The sequence below is a fragment of the Silurus meridionalis genome, chromosome 26 (assembly GCF_014805685.1).
Source record: "Silurus meridionalis isolate SWU-2019-XX chromosome 26, ASM1480568v1, whole genome shotgun sequence".
Lineage (NCBI taxonomy): Eukaryota > Metazoa > Chordata > Actinopteri > Siluriformes > Siluridae > Silurus > Silurus meridionalis.
This window is the reverse complement of record NC_060909.1, coordinates 15,751,138-15,773,543: the sequence shown is the minus strand read 5'-3', so window position 1 is coordinate 15,773,543 and position 22,406 is coordinate 15,751,138. Positions and strand designations below refer to the sequence as shown.

Sequence of the window (22,406 nt, the reverse complement as noted above, 5' to 3'; positions counted from 1 at the left end):
GATACTGGAGGGAGACTGCAGGGAGAATAAAGAGAAACTGGAGGGTTACTGAGGGAAGGATAAAGAGATACTGGAGGATTAAGAGATACTATAGGGATACTGAGGGAAGGATAAAGAGATACCGGCGGGAGACTCTCAGTCTCATAAAGAGATTGTGGAGGGAGACTGCAGGAGAATAAAGAGATACTGGAGGAGACTCAGTCTCATAAAGAGATACTGGAGGGAGACTGCAGGGAGAATAAAGAGAAACTAGAGGGTTACTGAGGGAAGGATAAAGAGATACTGGAGGATTAAGAGATACTGGAGGGAGGATGGAGGGAGGATTAAGAGATACTGGAGGGAGACTGAGGGAAGGATAAAGAGATACTGGAGGATAAAAAGATACTGGAGGGAGACTAAGAGGAGAATAAAGAGATACTGGAGGGAGGATGGATGGAGCGATAAGAGAGACTTGATTCTGTTGGCTTTAAGGATTTCGGATTGGATTAATAATTTCAGCATCAGAGCGACTTCAACTGATGAAGCAATAATTACTACCAGCAGCAAAAATGACAATTTATAATACATTCTGTTAATAAGAACAAAAACAACACAAACATGATGTATAACATGTATATCTAACATGAACTATACAGCTTTGTGTGTGTGTGTCTGTTTGTGTGTGTGTGTGTGTGTGTTTGTGTGTGTTGTGTGTGTGTGTGTGTGTGTGTGTGTGTGTGTGTGTGTTCGTTCTCCAGGCTGCAGCTCTGGTACACATTTACAATGATGGCTCGGTGTTAATAAGTCACGGTGGGATTGAGATGGGTCAGGGCTTACACACTAAAGTGCAGCAGGTAAGACATCACAGTCTGGTGTCCTCATCTGGATGAGTCCTGTCCGAGGTTGTGTGTGTGTGTGTGTGTGTGTGTGTGTGTGTGTGTGTGTGTGTGTGGATTTGTCAATTAACAAAGTGTATGCAGATTTCTAAATTACAAGTGTGTTTGTGTGTGTGTGTGTGTGTGTGTGTGTGCAGGTGGCGAGTCGGGAACTGAAAATCCCTCTGTCTTTGATCCACATTACTGAGACGTGTACGAGCTCCGTTCCCAACACCACTCCCTCTGCTGCATCGTTCGGCACCGACGCTAACGGCATGGCTGTCAGGGTAACACACACACACACACACACACACACACACACACACACACACACTCATATAATAGTTTACAGTATAATTAGCTCTCACACCTTGAAATATTTTTATGTCTGAAATCTAGTCTGTGTTTGTGGTGTGTGTATGTTATCGGTCGGTGTGTGTATTTTGCAGTACGCGTGTCAGACTTTGTATGAGCGTCTGGAGCCCATCAGACGGGCAGACCCTGATGGCACGTGGCAGAACTGGGTACTGTACAGAGTAAAAGGGGAAACAATGAAAAAAATCATAGTCTTTCATCATGTAAAATATCAGATGCAATGTATTTTTTGTTTTTGGTGTGTAGATTAGGAGAGCGTTTTTGAATAAAATCAGTCTGTCCACTACTGGATTCTACAGGTAACACGCAAATACACACACACACACACACACAAATATTCAAGTCTGTTATTGTTGAACAGATCGAGTACATTCTGTCAAAGAGACTGGAAATCACAAGAATTCTCTCCATGTTTCTTCCCCGTGTCCTGTCACGACAATATAAAACTCCTTGTAAAATAGTATTGAACTTTATAATAAACAAAAGAAATAAAATAAAAAAATACTGAATTATGAAAATATGATAAAAGGAAAAGCCGATGGAAGAAATGCATGAATTCAGAAAGAATATCACTTACAATGAACAATTACAGTAATACGTGTGTGTGTGTGTGTGTGTGTGTGTGTGTGTGTGTGTGTGTGTGTGTGTGTGTGTGTTTTATTTTTCAGGGGTTACGATACAGGAATAGACTGGGAGAAACAGGAAGGAAAGCCATATACCTACTTCACTTACGGAACCTGCTGCAGTGAGGTGGAGCTCGACTGCCTGTCAGGAGAATACAGGGTCCGACACACACACACACACACACACACACACACAAAACACGTATAATGACACACAGATTTTCCTGTCCCTGCAATGTTAACAAGTGTGTGTGTGTGTGTGTGTGTGTGTGTGTGTGTGTGTGTGTGTGTGTGGCTACACAGACTGTTAGGACAGACCTGGTTGTGGACATCGGAAAAAGCTTAAACCCCTCTATTGATATCGGCCAGGTAACTCACACACACACACACACACACATACACACACTGACCTCCATAATATTGTAGGATTATGTATAATAGTTATGTATAATGTGTGTGTGTGTGTGTGTGTGTGTGTGTGTGTGTGTGTGTGTCAGATCGAGGGAGCGTTTATTCAGGGCCTGGGCCTCTACACTATGGAGGAGCTGCACTTTTCCCCCTCAGGTGTTCTCTACACTCGAGGTCCAGCTCAGTATAAGATCCCGGCCGTGTGTGACGTCCCGCTGCAGTTTAACGTCTACTTGCTCGCCGGATCCCAGAACCCGCATGCCATCTACTCCTCGAAGGTTCTCCAGAAAAACACACACACACCATGCTAAGCTGTATGTTTCATTAATTATTAGCAGCAGGTGTTTCTGGTGATTTGGTGAACAATGGATTCTTGGGAAAAAAGAAAATCTCTGAGGAAAAATATCTCCTAAAACAACCTGAACTTCAGCCTGAACTTTGTGTTTCAGGGTATTGGAGAACCCATGCTGTTCCTCGGGAGCTCCGTGTTCTTCGCTTTGAAGGACGCCATAATGGCGGCGCGTAAGGACGCCGGGTTAACCGGACTGTTCACGCTGAGCAGCCCCGCTACACCGGAACGAGTGTGCCTTGCATGCAATACACACTTCACACAGATGGTATAAACACACACACACACACACACACACACACACACACACCTATTTTTGAGAGTTTGAATAGACTTGTCTATCCAGGGTTCCTACGCATTTTGGAAAAGTATGGAATTTGCATCCAACGTTCACACTTTCGATCGTTTTCCAGAAGTTGCACATTTGCACCAAAACGTCTGAAAGTTCACGGCTCTGTACTGCGCACGGACAAAACTTAACACATGACACATTTGTGTGTTTACTTTCTGGCTCTGGACCGGATCTGAAATAAAAAAGGTGTAGGAACCCTGTATATCACACTGGACTGTATTCTCCCTCTGTCCTGTTTACGTCTTTCCTCACATCTGGACATCCTGCTGAATGATTCCTATAATTTGCCTTACGTACACGTGTATCTTGTAATTTAGACGTATATGAGGTGAAATTGGCGCGTGACGTGTTAATAGATAATAAACGTCATTCTGGATCCTCGACTCTGTTCTCGTTTCTACACGACTGAACGAACACACCTGACTTTCTGTGTTTCTCGTCTCCAGATTCCAGATGCAGGACAAGGAGCATCTCAGACATCGACTCTGCAGCTGCCTTGACCTTCACTCACCTTTTTATCAATTTATCACATCATCATCATCATCATCAGGAAATAATCACAGCTGCAGCAGGAAATACATTCCGATTGAATCAACAGAATAATTGATCGATTTTGTGCATCTATTATTGTGTAGCTTTATATTATATGCACACAATCACATTAACCTTCGATGTTCTGAGTCTGAGACTCCAGTGAAAGGTGTGTGAGGAGTGTGTGAGGAGTATGAGCTGTATGAGGAGTGTGTGAGGTGTGTATGACCTGTGTGTGAGATGTGTGAGCTGTGTGAGGAGTGTATGAGGTGTATGTAAGGTGTGTGAGGAGTGTATGAGGTGTGTGTTAGCTGTGTGAGGAGTGTATGAGGTGTATGTAAGGTGTGTGAGGAGTGTATGAGGTGTGTGTTAGCTGTGTGAGGTGTATGAGGTGTATGTAAGGTGTGTGAGGAGTGTATGAGGTGTGTGAGGAGTGTATGAGGTGTGTGAGGTGTGAGGTGTATGAGGTGTGTGTGAGGTGTGTGAGGTGTATGAGGTGTGTGTGAGGTGTGTAAGGTGTGTGAGGTGTGTGAGAAGTGTATGAGGTGTGTGTGTGAGGAGTGTATGAGGTGTATGAGGTGTGTGAGGAGTGTGTGAGGTGTGTGAGGTGTATGAGGTGTGTGGAGGTGTGTGAGGTGTGTGAGGAGTGTGTGAGGTGTGTGAGGTGTGTGAGGAGTGTGTGTGAGGTGTGTGAGGTGTGTGAGGTGTGAGGAGTGTATGAGGTGTGTGAGGTGTGTGAGGTGTGTGTGAGGTGTGTGAGGAGTGTGTGAGGTGTGTGTGAGGTGTATGAGGTGTGTGTGAGGAGTGTATGAGGTGTGTGTGTGAGGAGTGTATGAGGTGTGTGAGGAGTGTATGAGGTGTGTGAGGAGTGTATGAGGTGTGTGTGTAAGCTGTGTGAGGAGTGTATGAGGTGTGTGTGTGAGCTGTGTGAGGAGTGTATGAGGTGTGTGAGCTGTGTGAGGAGTGTATGAGGTGTGTGTGAGCTGTGTGAGGAGTGTATGAGGTGTATGTGAGGTGTGTGTGAGCTGTGAGGAGTGTATGAGGTGTGTGTGAGGAGTGTATGAGGTGTGTATGAGGTGTGTGAGGAGGTGTATGAGGTGTATGAGGTGTGTGAGGTGTGTGAGGAGTGTGAGGTGTGTGAGGTGTATGTGAGGTGTGTGAGGTGTATGAGGTGTGTGAGGAGTGTATGAGGAGGTGTGTGTGAGCTGTGTGAGGAGTGTATGAGGTGTATGAGGTGTGTGAGGTGTGTGTGAGCTGTGTGAGGAGTGTATGAGGTGTATGTGAGGTGTGTGAGGAGTGTATGAGGTGTGTGAGGTGTATGAGGTGAGGTGTGTGAGGTGTGAGGAGGTGTGTGAGGAGTGTATGAGGTGTGTGTGAGCTGTGTGAGGAGTGTATGAGGTGTGTGTGTGTGTATGAGGTGTGTGTGAGGTGTGAGGTGTGAGGTGTGAGGAGTGTATGAGGTGTGTGAGGTGTATGAGGTGTGTGAGGTGTATGAGGTGTATGAGGTGTGTGTGAGGAGTGTATGAGGAGGTGTGTGAGGAGTGTATGAGGTGTGTGTGAGCTGTGAGGAGTGTATGTGAGGAGTGTGAGGAGTGTAAGGAGGTGTGTGAGGAGTGTGTGAGGAGGAGTGTATGAGGTGTGTGAGGAGTGTATGAGGTGTGTGTGTGAGGTGTGTGAGCTGTGAGGAGTGTATGTGAGGTGTGTGAGGAGTGTATGAGGAGGTGTGTGAGGAGTGTATGAGGTGTGTGAGGAGTGTATGAGGTGTGTGAGGAGTGTATGAGGAGTGTATAAGGTGTGTGAGGAGTGTATGAGGTGTGTGAGGAGTGTATGAGGTGTGTGTGTGAGGTGTGAGGAGTGTTTGAGGTGTGTGAGGGTGTTTGAGGTGTGTAAGGAGTGTATGAGGTGTGTGAGGTGTGAGGAGGTGTGAGGAGTGTTTGAGGTGTGTGAGGAGTGTATGAGGTGTGTGAGGTGTGTGTATGAGGTGTGTGAGGAGTGTATGAGGTGTATGAGGTGTGTGAGGAGTGTGAGGTGTGTGAGGAGAGTATGAGGTGTGTGTGTGAGCTGTGTGAGGAGTGTATGTGAGGTGTGTGAGGAGTGTTTGAGGTGTGTGAGGAGTGTATGAGGAGTGTATGAGGTGTGTGAGGAGTGTATGAGGTGTGTGTGAGGAGTGTATGAGGTGTGTGAGGTGTGAGGTGTGTGAGGTGTATGAGGTGTGTGAGGAGTGTATGAGGAGTGTATAAGGTGTGTGAGGAGTGTATGAGGTGTGTGAGGAGTGTATGAGGTGTGTGTGAGGTGTGTGAGGAGTGTTTGAGGTGTGTGAGGAGGTGTGAGGTGTATAAGGTGTGAGGTGTGTGAGTGTATGAGGTGTGTGAGGTGTGTGTATGAGGTGTGTAAGGTGTGTGAGGAGTGTATGAGGTGTGTGAGGTGTGAGGAGTGTATAAGGTGTGTGAGGAGTGTATAAGGTGTGTGAGGAGTGTATGAGGTGTGTGAGGAGTGTATAAGGTGTGTGAGGAGTGTATGAGGTGTGTGAGGAGTGTATAAGGTGTGTGAGGAGTGTATAAGGTGTGTGAGGAGTGTATGAGGTGTGTGAGGTGTATAAGGTGTGTGAGGAGTGTGTGAGGAGTGTGACAGATGATTCTCTGGTCATTAATACACAAATATTAATTGTGCCATTATGTTGAATTTTTTCGTGATTATACGTTTAAAATATAAAACACATTTATATGTAAATTTATATAAACCTGGCAAAATGTGACTAATTAAATATGCAAATATAATCATTTATTATGATCAGTTATGTTTTGGAAAGACAGAAAGATTGAATCAGTTATCCTAGTTTTCTTTTAAAGAACTGAAATTTTATAATAAAAATAAGTTTATAATTGTTATAAATAAAGCTGTCAGTATGTTTCTGTGCCCAAAATAAACTTTATAAGCTTTTATTGAAAATGTATTTTATTTCTTTTTCTCTTCTGGCTGGTGAATGGAGGCTTCTTTACTAAAAGACCCAGTCAGTGTGTTATATTAGTTGTAATTAGAATGGATTCTATGTTCTTGGTGTGTATTGAAGTGAATAAGCGTGATGATGATTGAATAAGATCTGATATATTTATAAGATATAAACAGTGCAGAGTTACAGCTCAGACTCCATTACTGAGAGACTTTTACCTCACAGGCCTGATTATAACGGAATAGTCGAAAGCGTTTGATTAAAGGGGAGACCTCTTTGTGTGTGTGTTTTAGTTTTAAGACGAAGAACTGTTTTTTTGTATAATTCAATCTTGTATTCTAATCCAGGTGTATATTGTAATAAAATGGCATTTTCCGTCGTTTTATTTTATATGACTGATTAAAACACAAGTTATACCCTGAACCCGGTCTCCCCTCTGCCGCTTGCACATGGACGGGTCCCCGGTTTTAAATAGCGTCCGCGCGTGCGCAGTGAGCTCTCGGTTTGTCGGAGTGGATTTCGTTGGAAGGGTTCGGGACTGTAGTGTGGTGACTCTTCTCGGTTCTGTTTTGTGCTGCTCGGTTCTGTTCGGTTCTGTTCAGCTGTGTGGTTCTAAGACCGTTTTATTAGATTTCATTTCGGTGAGTTTCACGCTGTAACACAAAGGCGCTGTCCGACAGATTTAGGTGAGATCACGGCACGTTCGGTCTATAAAATGGCGGATATATTTTTGTATTATGGCTGACTGGGGGGAAAGGCGTTCTCCTGCCTGATGCTACAGTGTCCGGGATGAAAATAAAATACCCGGATTATTTTTTTTATCAGCTGTGATCATTTGTATTAGTGATTTGGTGATCGTGTAGTTTAAGTGTGAACATCGAGGTCATCGGTGTGTTGCGCGCTCCCGAGGGCTCGGTATCCCTCCGCCGGGTGTAGGCCTCAGCATTGTTACAACGCGTCCTCACCAGGGGGACGCTACTGCGCATGCGCTCCAGAGGACACGCTGTGTGCGGGTTTCTTACCAATAACAAATTCGCTCACGTTCCGCGTGTCGCATCTTTAAATTCATCCAAAATTGTTTTTTTAAAGTTTAAATGTGAACTTTTCGTTCCTGCTTAATTACAATTTATTAACGGAGAAATGTAGCAAAATAGATCTTTCTTTCCCCCCAGCCAGCGTATCAGCTGCGGAAGTGCCTGGTCACGTGACCAGGCCTCTTCAAAATGTCTTCTTTTTTTATAGTAGTGATTTATTTTTTAATTATGCATTCCTCAGGCAACAATAATCAGCGATGTGTATGTTTTAGATGCAATGAATATTAACATGCATGAGATCAGAAACTCTGTTGTATTATTCATGATTCGCGCTGAGATCAGAGTCTGATTCAACACCCCCCTCTTCTTCTCACCAGGTGTCTTTTATGAATAATCAAAAGCAGCAAAAGCCAACGCTAACCGGCCAGCGTTTTAAAACACGGAAAAGAGGTAAGCAGCCTGTTTCTGTGGCCGAGTAGACGTGTGTGTGTGTGTGTGTGTGTGTGTGTGTGTGTGTGTGTGTTCATTATCGTCCTCATCCTCGACAGATGAAAAGGAGAGATTTGACCCTACTCAGTTTCAAGAAAGTATCGTGCAAGGCTTGAACCAAACTGGCACTGATTTGGACGCGGTCGCGAAGTTCCTCGATGCCTCTGGCGCTAAGCTCGACTATCGCCGGTATGCAGAGACGCTCTTCGACATCCTGGTGGCCGGTGGAATGCTGGGTGAGTGGAGCGTCCCCCCAGGAGCACTCGCCACACCACACACACTTTACTCATCAGAAGTCCTGTTACCCTTTTAAATCTCTCTCTCTCTCTCTCTCTCTCCCCATGGCCCAGGTGGGACCCTCTCTGATGACATGACCCGTACTGAGTACTGTCTCTTCACGGCAAATGAAGACCTGGAGACAATGCAAGCTTATGCTCAGGTTATTACACCTTTATATGAATGTGTCTACAGTAACTGCTGTTTCAGGAAGTCAGATGTTTCATTGCTGCCTGTAAAGAGAAACGTTCTGTAAACACTTCACTCTTTAATTATACGGGTTTTTAGTTCTGATTCTGTTTATTAGAGGACCAACTGAAACAGCTGCTGATCATGTGGTGATAAACACGGTTCTGCGGATCACAACGTTGTGCTGAGAGTTGTAGCAGATACTTGCTATAGAACATGTTGTACTTCCTCATAATCTGATCTGCGTGTCCCATCGCTTGGGGTGATGCTGTGTGTGTGTGTGTGTGTGTGTGTGTGTGTAGGTTTTTAACAAGCTGATCAGGCGGTACAAGTACCTGGAGAAAGGGTTCGAAGAGGAGATCAAGAAGGTGAGAGGAACCGTGTCTCCTGTGTTCATGGAGAGCTTCAGGTGTAACTGTACTGGTTATGTAGAAGCAGATGTTCCTGGTGTGTTCAGTGCTGCTGAAATCTGCTTCCTGTGTGTGAGACTAACTCTTATTTATTTATCTTCTGAATCCTGTAGCTGTTGCTGTTTTTAAAAGGCTTCACAGAATCTGAGCGTAACAAGTTGGCCATGCTGACGGGCATCCTGCTGGCCAACGGGAACATCTCCGCGTCCATCCTGAACAGCCTCTTCAACGAGAACCTGGTGAAAGAAGGTGAACTAAATCAAGTCGTGTGTGTGTGTGTGTGTGTGTGTGTGTGTGCAGTCGTTTTACTGACCATCAGGGAGACTTGACTTTAAAGTGAACCCTGGTGCTGGTCTGCACTGCTCTTCTAGCTCAGTGGTGTGGATTGTGTTTCAGGAGGACTGGTTACTGCACGTTAATGAGCAGTGTGGTGGGCTACTTATTGCCCTGCTACATGTCTTCATCCATGGGTTAAAGTTCTCCTGGTCAGCAGAGGGTGTAATTTGGTGTGAGCATGAACGTGGAAATCACATGCTGTTTGGTGTTCCAGGTGTTTCTGCTGCCTTCGCCGTCAAACTGTTTAAATCCTGGATCAACGAGAAGGACATCAACTCTGTCGCCGGCAGTCTGCGTAAAGTCGGCATGGACAACAGGCTCATGGTAAAACATCTGCTCTTAACCATGTCGAATATTCAGGAACCACTTATACCTTCTAACAATGTGCTGCAGCACCTGACTTTACTCACACCCCTCCACACTATCTGGTGGAACATCTTCCCAGAAGATTGGAGCTCATTATAAGCACAAATGGAGACTTTCAGATTCTCACAGATCTGAAAGTGTCCACAGACTTTTGGTTCCATGTGCTAGTGTGTGGTGGTGTTTTGGAACGTAGCTGATGCAGAAACGATCCGCTCGTGTGTGTGAACATCTTTAAATAAATTTAAATCATTAAATACGCTGGTGTGAATAAAACGTGTTGTCTGGGTTCTGAGACGTGACTGATCTGGGGTTAGTGGTTTCATGCATACTGCTAGGGGGAAAAGTCCAGGTGTGACCCTCACAGATGTTCAGGTGCTGTTTCTTGTGTTGGGATTTGAGTCTGGAACGGTGTTGATTGTGGTTTGATGTTCATCAGGAGCTCTTTCCGGCTAACAAGCGGAGCTGCGAGCACTTCTCCAAATACTTCACGGATGCCGGGCTGAAGGAGCTCTCGGATTTCGCCCGCAATCAGCAGTCCATCGGCGCTCGCAAAGAGCTGCAGAAAGAGCTGCAGGAGCAGATGGCTCGTGGAGAGACCCTCAAAGATGTGAGTGAACTAATCTCGCTCTCTCTGTGAGAAGAGCCGTTTTCCTGTGTCTCGTTAACGCGCTGCGTTTGTCTCCGTAGATGAGCGGATATGTGCGTGAGGAGATGAAGAAGACCAGCATCTCCGAGCAGACCATGATCGGCATCGTATGGACGAGTGTCATGAGCTCCGTGGAGTGGAACAAGAAGGAGGAGCTCGTCACGGAGCAAGCCATCAAACACTTGAAGGTATGAGGCGGATCTTATGGTGTCCATGCTCGTTTCCATGGTGACGTGCGATTGATCTCCTCCTTGTGCTCTGTTGCAGCAATACAGCCCACTGCTGAAAGCGTTCACGACACAGGGTCTGTCTGAACTCACTCTGCTCCTGAAGATCCAGGAGTACTGCTACGACAACATCCACTTCATGAAGGCCTTCCAGAAGATTGTGGTGCTTCTCTACAAAGGTTTGTTTGTCAACACTAAGTTGTTTGGAATGGACCTTCAGCAGTGATGGTGATGGGGGTGTGTGTGTGTGTGTGTGTGTGTGTGTGTGTGTGTGTGTGTGTGTGTGTGTGTGTGTGTAGCGGACGTTCTGAGCGAGGAAGCCATTCTGAAGTGGTACACCGACGGGCACTTGACCAAAGGCAAGAGCGTCTTCCTGGAGCAGATGAAGAAGTTTGTGGAGTGGCTGAAGAATGCAGAGGAAGGTAAAGAATCTCACATGGCTCTTCACCATGGAGTCCTACAGGAGGTGTCTCAGGCTCAGTTCCACACACTGGATTGATGTGTTGGTTTGGTCCAGAAGAATATTCATCTGCTGTTCTCTAATTATACGTGTGTGTGTGTGTGTGTGTGTGTGTGTGTGTGTGTGTGTGTGTGTGTGTGTGTGTGTGTTTCAGAGTCTGAATCTGATGAGGAGGAAGCAGACTGATGCTTCAGCCACTGCCCAATGCCCTGAAAGATTGTTACAGAAAGAGAGAGAGAGAGCTTGTCTTTCAAAGTTTTACTTAACCCCCCCTCCTCCCCCTCACACTCTCCTTTTTTTTTTTTTTTTTTCACCTTTATTTCCCTTCTTCAACCCTAACACTTTAGCTGTTTAAGGGCTTTGTAATGGTTCATTTTAAGATTTGTTTTTGTATCTAAAGGTTTACACTTTAAGCACTGATGTGCAGCAGCAAACCAGAAATTATTTTTTCAGTAATTTGACGAGTTCAACGTGATCGCGCTCAAATTAACATTCCTTTTTCTTCTTAAAATATTGTGGTTAGAATCTCGCACTCCCATCATGACTGAGTAAACAGATGAGGCGGTTAAAGCCCTGCCCCTCCATACAAACATCACTAGCATCATAGTTTTCCCTTCCAGCGGGAGACATGACGTCTGACTCCATGTTTGATTTCTCATTTCTTTGATCCTGGTTTTTTTTTTTTTTTTAATAAATAAAAAAGAGAAATTATCAAGTGCTTCCTAAGTTGTCTGGTTTTTTTTCTTCATAACCTGCTTTAGGCTTTTGTTAATCATTCATGTTCAGACTCTTGTCCAAAACACTGTAGACTCTTTCCAACATTTGAGATGGAGTTCCAGTTCACTTCTGTGCGTGTTGCACTGACCAGAGGTGCTGAAATAATCCACACCTTCTGACCAATCACAGCCCAGCATTTACTTCTCAATCCTCTCCCTGTGGTATTAATCCTGGTGCACTTCCTAAACTGGCCACTAACTGGCGCCATAATCAATTTCTAATTACACTTTGTTTTTTTCCTCCTAATACATGAACTAATCTAAAGAACAGAAAATAAAACAATGGCTGAGCTTTTGGATTCTGTGGAATAAGAAGGCCCCTGGTGACTTTATGCTCCTAATTTCAGTGCAAGTTTAAAAAGTTGTGATTCTCCTATAAATGTCTTCTGGTTCAGAATTTGTACACAGGATCTCATTTCTCAGATGATTGAGATCATCGCTCATGAGTACAGACACAATTCTTTTATTGTACAAAAAAAATACACAATTGTTTAGTAGCAGCTTTCTGACGCTCGTGTGCAAAGGACAGGTTCAAGTATGTTGAGGTTTAAACCCTGTCCCTGCTGAGCTCATTAGAGGTAGGCCAACACACACACACACACACACACACACATTTCTATACAGTGTGCAAACTGCACATTTGTGTGTCTAATGCAAAAAAAAAAAGAGAAGAAAATGGGGTGTGATTACATCATAAACCAAGCGGCTGTGTGAGATGAGGCATGACTGTAGGGTTCAGAAAGTTAGAAATTTCTTTTTAAGGTGAAAAATGAATTCGCTTTAAATGTTTTGAACCTTTTTTGGAACAGTTCTTGGTGTCAAACCGGTCGCTTTTCTGTTCCACGTGCGAAAGTTCACGTTTTAATACCTGAAACTAAAGAAACAGCACAATGGGTTGGAATTAACTCCTGACCTGTTGCCTGGGTGTAAAAGTGTCCAATATGGCAACCCAAATCACTATAGACTACTGACAGCAACCACTGCAGCAGACACAGGTTTGGGTTACTGTCATGTGACACATGAGGACACACACACACACACACACACACACACACGTGGTGGTGTTTTTTAAGGAGCGGCTCATCCAGGCTTCTGAAATAACCTACTGCCAGGTGCTGCTTTTACACACACAGCTCCAGTTACATTCACCAAGAAACACAAGGGCAAACACACACACACACGTTTGTAAAGGTGGGGGGTGAGTGCATCTTATCAGGTGTTTTTTTTCCCTTCTTCCTCCTGTCCTCGTTTTTAGAAATAAAATATACAAGTTTCTTGTAGTTCTGTCCGTAATGAGGTGAAGAGAAAGTCTTTAAATGTAAACATGGAGCTGCTGGAGCAGGACGAGGGCTCTCACACACCTGCATTATCTCGGCTCGCATCTGCAAAACACACACACACACACACACACACACACACACACAGACACTTTAGTGTACATAAAGATCTGATTTTAAAACATTTCTCTGTGATAATTTATTGAAACCCCCCTAAGAAAGCTGTCGTGTTCAGACCATGGACAGCTGTAATGCAGTTTCCACCCCTGCAGGCCACAATCTTCTACAAATCTCTGTTTGTAAAAGCAGGTTCAATCACTGTGTGAGTGTAAAGAGTTATTTGCCTTGAAACAGGTAAATTGTGGTGCTCCTCAGGGCTCGCTCTCAGGCCCGCTGTTGTTTTTCCTCATATCTGATATTTAGGACACATTATTCTGACGCTTAGCATTAATTTTCACTGCTGTGCTGATGGTGCTCAGTTATAAATATCTGCTAGACCAGATCACTGGGTTAGCAGGTTGTATTAGTGAGACTCTCTCTCTCTCTCTCTCTCTCTCTCTCTGCCTATACACAGTCATCAGTCCGAAAACTCATATAACCCATAACATGTGGAATGTTGCCAAGATAACAGGAACATACTGTCCATAAGCCATACAGAGACGTTAGTTCAGACGCTCCTAGTAACTTCTAGATTACGTTACTCAACACCGCTGAGGATGGATCACGTCAATTGCCAAAAACTCCAGCTAAAACAAAATGCAGAAGTTGGAGGACATCGTGTCTATAAGCTCCTCCTACTGCCTTTCTGAAACCTGGTTAGTTCATCCTGAGATTCACAAGGTCCTACTCTTGCCCTCTATTCTGCTCAGTTCCTCCTTCTTCCATCCTGATGCCAACCAGCTCCTGGTGGGTACATTGTGAGGTCAACAAGTTATCCTTCCATCCTGAAAGCTGAGGCTTTCTATTTTCTAAATCCCTGAAACTCATCCAACAACCAGAGGTTACTTCTCAATCTTCTTCTCCTCTATAGTTCATCCTACAGCCCCAAGCTCCTGACCTGTCCATCCTGACACTCACAAGATCTTACTCCCATTCTAAAACCTTCAAGTTTCTACACCTTCTATCTTCATGCCACATTCCCATATACTGCTACTGAAACTAGCTCTAAATAAATCCAGAGAAAAGAAGCAACACAACTAGTCCTGTGTGTGTGTGTGTGTGTGTGTGTGTGTGTGTGTGTGTGTGAACTGTGACTTTGCTCTAACACACCTGACTCCACACATCAGCTCTCAGGACAGGTGTGTTAGAGCTGCGGAGAAACACGAAACTCTGTGAGGCCACAAATCAGACACGAGAACAGATTTACTACACAACCTGGCAAACTGTACACAACACACACACACACACACACACACACACACACACACACACACACAGAAACAGTTAAAATTGAGAGTTTAGTGAGGATACATCATGTCTCACACACACACAAACACACCTGCTAAACTCTAAAGGGTGTTACACAACACAAACTCCAATCCCTTCACATACACACACCTTTGTCCTGACCGGAAGTGACTAACAGCACCTCCTCACACACTCACCATTCTCCTCTGATTTCCGAGGCAGAAGGTACAGATGGGTCTGAGCGCGCTCCCGCCTCCGCCTCCGTGCACGAGGGCCTCTCGGTGTCGCGTGCACGGCGGTCCGTCTCCTCCGCTGTCGGCGAGCAGCAGCACGTTGGCGAGGTGCGCGATGTAGCTGGAGGCGAGGCGCAGGGTCTCGATCTTGGACAGCTTGCGGTCTGCGGGTTCTGTGGGTATGAGGGTGCGCAGGGCGCTGAACGCCGTGTTCACGCTGTGAGTGCGGTCCCGCTCGCGCGCGTTCGCCGCCTGCCGCTGCTTGCTCACCCCGACCAGCCTGAGCCTGGGACCTCCTCCGGGACCACCTCCAGGACCACCGTCGCGCCCGGGCACCGAGAGGGAGACGGAACGCGCGCGGCCGCCCGCGCCCTCCGCCCACTTCTCCGACGAGCTCTCGCTGCCGCTGTCCGGTTCCGAGGGGTCCGAAAGGGGCTCGCGCGCCCGCAGAATCGCGCGCTCGTGCTCGGCGGATTTCATGGCGCACACAGACGGCTGGAGCTCGTGGCTCCCCATAACACTACTGCCGACGCCGCGGACGCTCGTGCCGCTTTAATGCGCGGTGAAAATAGCACGCGGATCTGGTGCCGCGTCGCTCGCGCGTAACATAGCTGGCATAACGAATCCTTTCTGGGACTCTGGACGCCACCACGCGGGACAGGTGGAGCCCAGGAGAGAGGTGTGTGTGTGTGTGTGTGTGTGTATTTATAAACACTAGCACATGCATAATTGCATAATTACAATTAATATTTAAGTCTTTCTCTATTAATGTCTTTATAAACGCGTAACTTTCTCTACTCAAACGAATCAAATGTTTTTAAAGTTCCCACGTGCACGTGTCTTGTGACGTCATTGCCGAGCGCGTTGTTGTGGTCGTTTCTCCTCCTCGCGACTCTCGGACCTGTTCAGTAATGAATGGATGAAGCAGCAGGCAGCGACAGTTCACTCATAAAGATCAACTAAGAGCACAAAAGGTTTTATTCGGTGAAAAATACAGTGATATTTAAATAGAAGGCGGTCGTTTGGGGGCGGGATTTGAAGAAGAACCCGCTAATTAATGCTAATGTGCTAATTTATGCTAATTTATGTAAATATATGTTAATTGGATCACTTTATATCAGTGGAATTATAGAAGCACATTCAGCCTCATCTTTTTTTTTATCTTTTCTTCCCTGTATTTAGGTTCAGTGTCTGAAGGAAAACCCCTCGAGGTCAGTGGTAGATCTTTATCATGAGATGTGATCTACGATGGGTTCTTCAGTTTCATACGAATAACAGACACGTATATAAACAGTCAGTGATCAGGATCCTGATGATGGAGTACACTTTTATTTACCGTCAAACTCTGATGAGAAGCATGGAGATGTTTAGGAGAGATGTAGTGGAGTTTATAACCCGATTGTTTAACAGGATTTTGGAAGGCGAGAAGATGCCTGAGGAATGGAGAAGGAGTGTGCTGGTACTGATCTTTAAGCATAAGGGAGATGTGCAGACCTGCAGTAACTACAAGGGAATAAAGTTGATCAGTCACATCATGAAGTTATGGGAAAGAGTAGTGGAAGCCAGGCTGAGAGAAGAGGTGACCATCTGTGAGCAGCAGTATGGTTTCATGCTGAGGAAACGCATCACAGACGCATTATTTGCTTTGAGAATGTTGATGGAGAAGTATAGAGAAGGTCAGAAGGAGCTGCATTGTGTGTTTGTGGATTTAGAGAAAGCGTACGACAGGGTGGAGAGAGGAGTTGTGGTATTGTATGAGGAAGTCTGGTGTGTGAGAGAAGTATGTGAGGGTGGTGCAGGACATGTATGAAGTGTGACAGCAGTGAAGTGTGCAGTAGGAACGACAGACTGGTTTAAGGTGGAGGTTGGACTGCATCAGGGATCGGCCCTGAGCCCTTTCCTGTTTGCAGTGGTGATGGACAGGTTGAAGGACGAGGTCAGAGAGGAGTCTCCGTGGACTATGATGTTTGTGGATGATATTGTGATTTGTGGTGAGAGTAGAGATCAGGTGGAGAAGATCCTGGAGAGGTGGAGGTACACGCTGGAGAGAAGGGGAATGAAAGTCAGTAGGAGTAAGACAGGGTACATGTGTGTGAATGAAAGGGAGGGCAGTGGAGGGGTGTGGTTGCAGGAGAAGAGGTGGAGAAGGTGGAGGAGTTCAGGTACCTGGGGTCAACAGTGCAGAGTAATGGAGAGTGTGTTAGAAGTGAAGAAAAAGTGCAGGCAGGGTGGAGTGGGTGGAGAAGAGTGATAGCAGGAGTGATTTGTGATAGAAGAGTATCTGTGAGTGAAAGGGAAAGTTTATAGGACTGTGGTGAGACCTGAGATGTTGTATGGATTAGAGACAGTGGCATTGAGTAAAAGACAGGAGGTGGAGCTGGAGGTAGCAGAGCTGAAGATGTTGAGATGTTCGTTGGGAGTGACGATGGACAGGATTAGAAATGAGTTTATTAGAGACAGGGCATGTAGGACGTTTTGGAGACAAGGTAAGGAGGTGAGATTGAGATGGTTTGGACATGTGCAGAGGAGGGACATGGGGTATATCAGTAGGAGAATGCTGAGGATGGAGACACCAGGAAGGAGGAAAAGAGGAAGACCAAGGAGGAGGTCAACCGGCTGTTTAGCTCAGTTGGTTAGATTGTGGTCCTAATAAGGTGAAGGTCGCGGGTTTAATCTGGTACACGTTGTTCATCGGTGTCTGAAGGAGCGATACAGAAGGTATTTTTCTCTCTGATGTTATTAGACTTCACAATCAGAGCTGCTCCCAGTGAACCAGTCACCATCACACACACAACACTGATATTACTGTTTCTACCTGTGCAGTGTTTCCTGTGTGCATTTTGTTGAAAGTGTAACTACTTTACTTTTAAACTCTGTGATGTACAGTGAGGAAAATAAATATTTGAACGAGGTGAGATCTTGCATGGAGCCCCAGTCCGAGGGAGATTGACAGTCATGTTTAGCTTCTTCCATTTTCTAATGATTGCTCCAACAGTGGATCTTTTTTCACCAAGCTGCTTGGCAATTTCCCCGTAGCCCTCTCCAGCCTTGTGGAGGTGTACAATTTTGTCTCTAGTGTCTTTGGACAGCACTTTGGTCTTGGCCATGTTAGTAGTTGGATTCTTACTGATTGTATGGGGTGGACAGGTGTCTTTATGCAGCTAACGACCTCAAACAGGTGCATCTAATTTAGGATAATAAATGTAGTGGAGGTGGACATTTTAAAGGCAGACTAACAGGTCTTTGAGGGTCAGAATTCTAGCTGATAGACAGGTGTTCAAATACTTATTTGCAGCTGTATCATACAAATAAATAGTTTAATAATCATATATTGTGATTTCTGGATTTTTTTTTTAGATTATGTCTCTCACAGTGGACATGCACCTACGATGACAATTTCAGACCCTCCATGATTTCTAAGTGGGAGAACTTGCAAAATAGCAGAGTGTTCAAATACTTATTTTCCTCACTGTATATATTTGTACTGTGTCTCCACTTTTCTGTCTTATGAATGTGGTGAGGGAAGACATGCAGGTTGGTGTGAAAGAGGCAGATGTAGAGGACAGAGTGGCATGGAGACGGATGATCCGCTGTGGAGACCCCTAACGTGAGCAGCCAGATGAAGACGAAGAAGAGGAGCAGACTCAGGGATGTGAAACTCAGGGTAATAATAAAATAAGTTTGATCAGGTTGTGGACGGGTTCATTCACAACAATGTATCAGGATGAATAAATCAGGATGTGTGTATTGATGGATACTTTATTGCACATCTGTAAATCACTCTGGATGAACATGTGTGTAAAAGCAGTGACAGATGTAAACATTTCTGCTGGCAGTTTTCAGATAATTCCAATACCAATAATACCTGTTTCATTTATCAGCCCAAATGATCTCTCAGTATTCAGATCTGAATATTTGGACCTGTTTTAGCTTTAACAGAACACATACACAGCTTTTCTTTTCTTAACTGCAGTGTTTCATTTTGTAGCAGTAAATATAACTTTTTAAGTGCTTGTTGTAGTTTTTGTGATTCACCACCAGGTGACAGTGTGAGACACTGAAATGAGCTCTCTACTCTCACATCCTTACAGCGTTCAGGACAAGATGACAAGATAAAAAGAAAACACACACACACACACACACACACACACAGGAAAAATGTATGTTTATTATTAGTAAAAACATGCTGAACATAGAGCGTGAAGAAGTTTCAAAGGTCATAGATTTTTTTCAAAGAACTTGTCCATGTCTATTAAACACATGGAAAAAAATAACATAAAAATAAACACAGGTTCCCATTACATCTCTTTCTTTGCACTGAGCCAGTTTCTCAAACAGACAAGCATATTTACATCTTCAGAAGACAGAACAGCTCGTAACAATACTCTTGTAAATGTTTTAATGACGTAGTAGTGTTAATGTAGTGTGTATAGTGTGTAGAATGTAGTGTGTATAATGTGTAGAATGCAGTGTGTATAGTGTGTAGAATGCAGTGTGTATAGTGTGTAGAATATAGTGTGTAGAATGCAGTGTGTATAGTGTGTAGAATGTAGTGTGTATAGTGTGTAGAATGTGTGTATAGTGTGTAGAATGCAGTGTGTATAGTGTGTAGAATGCAGTGTGTATAGTGTGTAGAATGCAGTGTGTATAGTGTGTAGAATGCAGTGTGTATAGTGTGTAGAATGTAGTGTGTGTAGTGTGTAGAATGCAGTGTGTGTAGTGTGTAGAATGCAGTGTGTATAGTGTGTAGAATGCAGTGTGTATAGTGTGTAGAATGCAGTGTGTATAGTGTGTAGAATGCAGTGTGTATAGTGTGTAGAATGCAGTGTGTAGTGTGTAGAATGCAGTGTGTGTGTGTAGAATGCAGTGTGTAGTGTGTAGAATGCAGTGTGTGTAGTGTGTAAAATGCAGTGTGTATAGTGTGTAGAATGTAGTGTGTGTGTAGAATGCAGTGTGTGGTGTGTAGAATGTAGTGTGTATAGTGTGTAGAATGCAGTGTGTGTGTAGTGTGTAGAATGTAGTGTGTATAGTGTGTAGAATGCAGTGTATAGTGTGTAGAATGCAGTGTGTGTAGTGTGTAGAATATAGTGTGTATAGTGTGTAGAATGCAGTGTGTGTGTAGTGTGTAGAATGTAGTGTGTATAGTGTGTAGAATGTAGTGTGTGTAGTGTGTATAATGTGTAGAATGTAGTGTGTATAGTGTGTAGAATGCAGTGTGTATAGTGTGTAGAATGCAGTGTGTATAGTGTGTAGAATGCAGTGTGTGTAGTGTGTAGAATGCAGTGTGTATGGTGTGTAGAATGCAGTGTGTATAGTGTGTAGAATGCAGTGTGTATAGTGTGTAGAATGTAGTGTGTGTATAGTGTGTAGAATGCAGTGTGTGTGTGTGTGTAGAATGCAGTGTGTATAGTGTGTAGAATGCAGTGTGTGTAGTGTGTAGAATGTAGTGTGTGTAGTGTGTAGAATGCAGTGTGTGTGTAGTGTGTAGAATGTAGTGTGTGTATAGTGTGTAGAATGCAGTGTGTGTGTAGTGTGTAGAATGCAGTGTGTATAGTGTGTAGAATGCAGTGTGTATAGTGTGTAGAATGCAGTGTGTGTAGTGTGTAGAATGTAGTGTGTGTATAGTGTGTAGAATGCAGTGTGTGTAGTGTGTAGAATGCAGTGTGTATAGTGTGTAGAATGCAGTGTGTGTGTAGAATGTGTGTGTGTATAGTGTGTAGAATGCAGTGTGTGTGTAGAATGCAGTGTGTGTAGTGTGTAGTGTGTAAAATGCAGTGTGTGTAGAATGCAGTGTGTATAGTGTGTAGAATGTAGTGTGTATAGTGTGTAGAATGCAGTGTGTGTAGTGTGTAGAATGCAGTGTGTATAGTGTGTAGAATGCAGTGTGTGTAGTGTGTAGAATGTGTGTGTGTGTAGTGTGTAGAATGCAGTGTGTGTGTAGTGTGTAGAATGTAGTGTGTATAGTGTGTAGAGTTGGTATAAAAAAGGCACAATTATAATAATAATAATAATAATAATAATAATAATAATAATAATATTTATACATTTAAAAGAGAATCACATATAATCAAAAACAATTAGCAACAGTTTAAAATAATGAAATTTACAACCAGAAAGACGAACAAACACCAATAATATGTGCCTGATTTTAAACAAGTCCTCGTTCAAGTACGAGTTTTTGTCTATTTTAGTTTAATACTAGAAATGAACAGGAGAAATGAACAGGAGAAAAGAGCAGTCAGCAACATCTCCTCTCGTCCCAGTGTGGTGTAGTGGTGATCATCACCGTCTCTGCTACATGAGGTCCCTGGTTTGATCCTCAGCTTCAGCTTTTGTTTGTTGTAGTTTGTAGAATAGAAAAGTGAAATGTGCATTAAAACAGCTTGTTAGTATGAGATCCTGTGGCTCAGTTGGATGAGCTTCACCTCTGGGTTGAGAGGTTGCTGGTTCAAACCCCGGCCAGGACTCTGGGATATGAAACGGTTGCGTGAAAGGTTCGGGTCGAGAATTGTGAAGGTTCTGGAAAGAGTTGCGTGGAAGGTTCAGGCTGTGAGAAGGTATCGGAGGGCGTAAGCTGAGAAAGGGGGGCAATATCCGGGCATCTGCCCCCCCGGCCCCTGAGGAGATGAAGGCAGGGGGTTATGCAGTGAAAAAACAGAAAAAAGTATCGACTTAGTTTTGCATCTAAAGGGGAAAATTTCTGCCTAAAACTATCACTTTACCTTTTTCTGGGCTTTTGAAGCACCATTTACCCCAATCTTCTCCTCATCACACTCCTCCTTTCACCCCCCACTCACCTGATCTGCTCTCACCACACACAGACATTCTCACAACTCACCCAGTGTCAGGACACGCCGGATTCGAACCAGCAACCTCTGAGTCCAGAGGCAAAGGCTTTTACCACAAAGCCGTCACGTCCCACACACTCACCTGCTTTTATAGGGGGGTTTATCTTTCGTTTTATACCTGCAGAGAGAAATTAATGTTAAAGACACGAAGAGAATAAATACATCACCTGAAGCAGGACATGAACCTTCACCAGTGTCTACAGAGACCCACCAGCCTTAACCCACTGAGCCACCAGGGAGGACAGAATGCAGGGTTTTTTCGAGTTTTATTTTCGTTTTCTAACAGATTTGCACAAGAGAAAGAAAAACCCAAGAGTAAAAGCATCACCTGAAACAGGGTTTGAACCCTGACCAACACCATACACCATGTCTTAACCCACTGAGCCACCAGGGAGGACGGAATGTGAGGGTTTTTGGGGGGGTTTATCTTTCACTTTATTCCTCTTCCAGCAGAAAGAAACGATTGTTAAAGACACACACACACACTTTAACAGAAGTATGTACATGAACCAGGATCTGAACCTTGTCTAGCGTCATCACAGGGGTCGAGGTCCAGACCCACTGAACCGTTAAGGTCTTTCTTCCAGAGGAATCTTTTTATGCTCCTCTTCCTGCTGCTGGATTGAACATAAAGTGTGTACAGAACCTGAACCCAGCAAGAGATCAGACTTTCACCCCCAGTTTACTGAACTCACACCAGACACTTCATGAATCAGAGACCATGATGATAGTCACTACACCCCCTCAGGACAGGAAACACCTGTTTATTAGACTTAATTAACACCTCAGATTAGATGCACCTGTGTGCTTTCTAACAACAATTACCTTCTCATTATATCCCACATATCTCCTGAAGAACTCCCAGGGATTTGACCCTCTAACCTCTAAAACATAAACCCAAGTTCATCTAATTGAGCCACAGGATCTGATCCACAGCCACTGGTTCCAAGAGCTTCTCACTTCTATGTTCTACCAGGACGTTCAGAGATT

At 44.4% G+C, this 22,406-nt stretch overlaps 3 protein-coding genes and 2 long non-coding RNA genes across 9 annotated transcripts in view; 3 read left to right on the top strand and 2 right to left on the bottom strand.

The window, feature by feature from the left end:
• aox6 (aldehyde oxidase 6) overlaps window positions 1–3,781 on the top strand; it is a 21,927-nt gene extending 18,146 nt beyond the window's left edge. The window contains exons 27-35 of the mRNA XM_046840330.1: window positions 738–833; window positions 1,013–1,141; window positions 1,304–1,378; window positions 1,476–1,528; window positions 1,898–2,012; window positions 2,156–2,221; window positions 2,350–2,538; window positions 2,710–2,877; window positions 3,408–3,781. Coding sequence (XP_046696286.1) covers window positions 738–833; window positions 1,013–1,141; window positions 1,304–1,378; window positions 1,476–1,528; window positions 1,898–2,012; window positions 2,156–2,221; window positions 2,350–2,538; window positions 2,710–2,877; window positions 3,408–3,461 — 945 coding nt within the window. The 3' untranslated portion in view covers window positions 3,462–3,781. The remainder of the gene's footprint in view (window positions 1–737; window positions 834–1,012; window positions 1,142–1,303; window positions 1,379–1,475; window positions 1,529–1,897; window positions 2,013–2,155; window positions 2,222–2,349; window positions 2,539–2,709; window positions 2,878–3,407) is intronic.
• Window positions 3,782–6,929: 3,148 nt separating this feature from the next.
• On the top strand, window positions 6,930–11,590 carry LOC124379741 (basic leucine zipper and W2 domain-containing protein 1-A). Of its 2 annotated transcripts, none has more exons than XM_046840286.1 (12): window positions 6,930–7,083; window positions 7,854–7,926; window positions 8,025–8,201; window positions 8,310–8,404; window positions 8,733–8,798; window positions 8,954–9,089; window positions 9,391–9,500; window positions 9,979–10,149; window positions 10,230–10,376; window positions 10,456–10,594; window positions 10,715–10,837; window positions 11,030–11,590. In XM_046840286.1, the coding sequence occupies exons 2-12, from the start codon at window positions 7,863–7,865 to the stop codon at window positions 11,059–11,061; spliced, it is 1,260 nt and encodes a 419-aa protein (XP_046696242.1). In that variant the 5' UTR covers window positions 6,930–7,083; window positions 7,854–7,862; the 3' UTR covers window positions 11,062–11,590. The 2 variants fall into 2 exon arrangements, with proteins under 2 accessions (XP_046696242.1, XP_046696243.1); XM_046840287.1 differs by having other exon boundaries at window positions 6,947–7,128.
• Window positions 11,591–12,530: 940 nt separating this feature from the next.
• On the bottom strand, window positions 12,531–15,084 carry LOC124379749 (transcription factor 15-like). 4 transcript variants are annotated; one of them, XM_046840301.1, is made up of 3 exons: window positions 14,533–15,084; window positions 14,198–14,257; window positions 12,531–13,033 (listed from the first exon to the last, which is right to left on the bottom strand). In XM_046840301.1, the coding sequence occupies exons 1-3, from the start codon at window positions 15,082–15,084 to the stop codon at window positions 12,797–12,799; spliced, it is 849 nt and encodes a 282-aa protein (XP_046696257.1). In that variant the 3' UTR covers window positions 12,531–12,796. The 4 variants fall into 4 exon arrangements, with proteins under 4 accessions (XP_046696257.1, XP_046696258.1, XP_046696259.1 ...); XM_046840303.1 differs by having other exon boundaries at window positions 12,903–13,033; window positions 14,198–14,310; XM_046840304.1 differs by having other exon boundaries at window positions 12,939–13,033; window positions 14,198–14,237.
• Window positions 15,085–15,109: 25 nt separating this feature from the next.
• Window positions 15,110–18,576, top strand: LOC124379772. Its single transcript, XR_006924526.1, has 2 exons — window positions 15,110–15,247; window positions 18,095–18,576. It is a non-coding gene; the product is annotated as an uncharacterized LOC124379772 (long non-coding RNA).
• A 2,059-nt stretch (window positions 18,577–20,635) lies between these two features.
• LOC124379773 lies at window positions 20,636–22,160 on the bottom strand. The gene is made up of 3 exons (XR_006924527.1): window positions 21,939–22,160; window positions 21,745–21,859; window positions 20,636–21,534 (listed from the first exon to the last, which is right to left on the bottom strand). It is a non-coding gene; the product is annotated as an uncharacterized LOC124379773 (long non-coding RNA).
• Between the last annotated feature and the right edge of the window lie 246 nt (window positions 22,161–22,406).

Excerpts from the sequence above, each read along its gene's own strand:
- LOC124379741 (XM_046840286.1), top strand. The coding sequence starts at position 7,863 with ATGAATAATCAAAAGCAGCAAAAGCCAACGCTAACCGGCCAGCGTTTT. Across the intron at positions 8,405-8,732 it reads CAATGCAAGCTTATGCTCAG|GTTTTTAACAAGCTGATCAG; the intron begins GTTATTACACCT and ends GTGTGTGTGTAG. Across the intron at positions 10,377-10,455 it reads AAGCCATCAAACACTTGAAG|CAATACAGCCCACTGCTGAA; the intron begins GTATGAGGCGGA and ends GCTCTGTTGCAG.
- LOC124379749 (XM_046840301.1), bottom strand. The coding sequence starts at position 15,084 with ATGGGGAGCCACGAGCTCCAGCCGTCTGTGTGCGCCATGAAATCCGCC. Across the intron at positions 14,258-14,532 it reads TCGGAAATCAGAGGAGAATG|AGTTTCGTGTTTCTCCGCAG; the intron begins GTGAGTGTGTGA and ends GTGGCCTCACAG. Across the intron at positions 13,034-14,197 it reads GAGCTGATGTGTGGAGTCAG|ATGCGAGCCGAGATAATGCA; the intron begins GTGTGTTAGAGC and ends TGTGTTTTGCAG.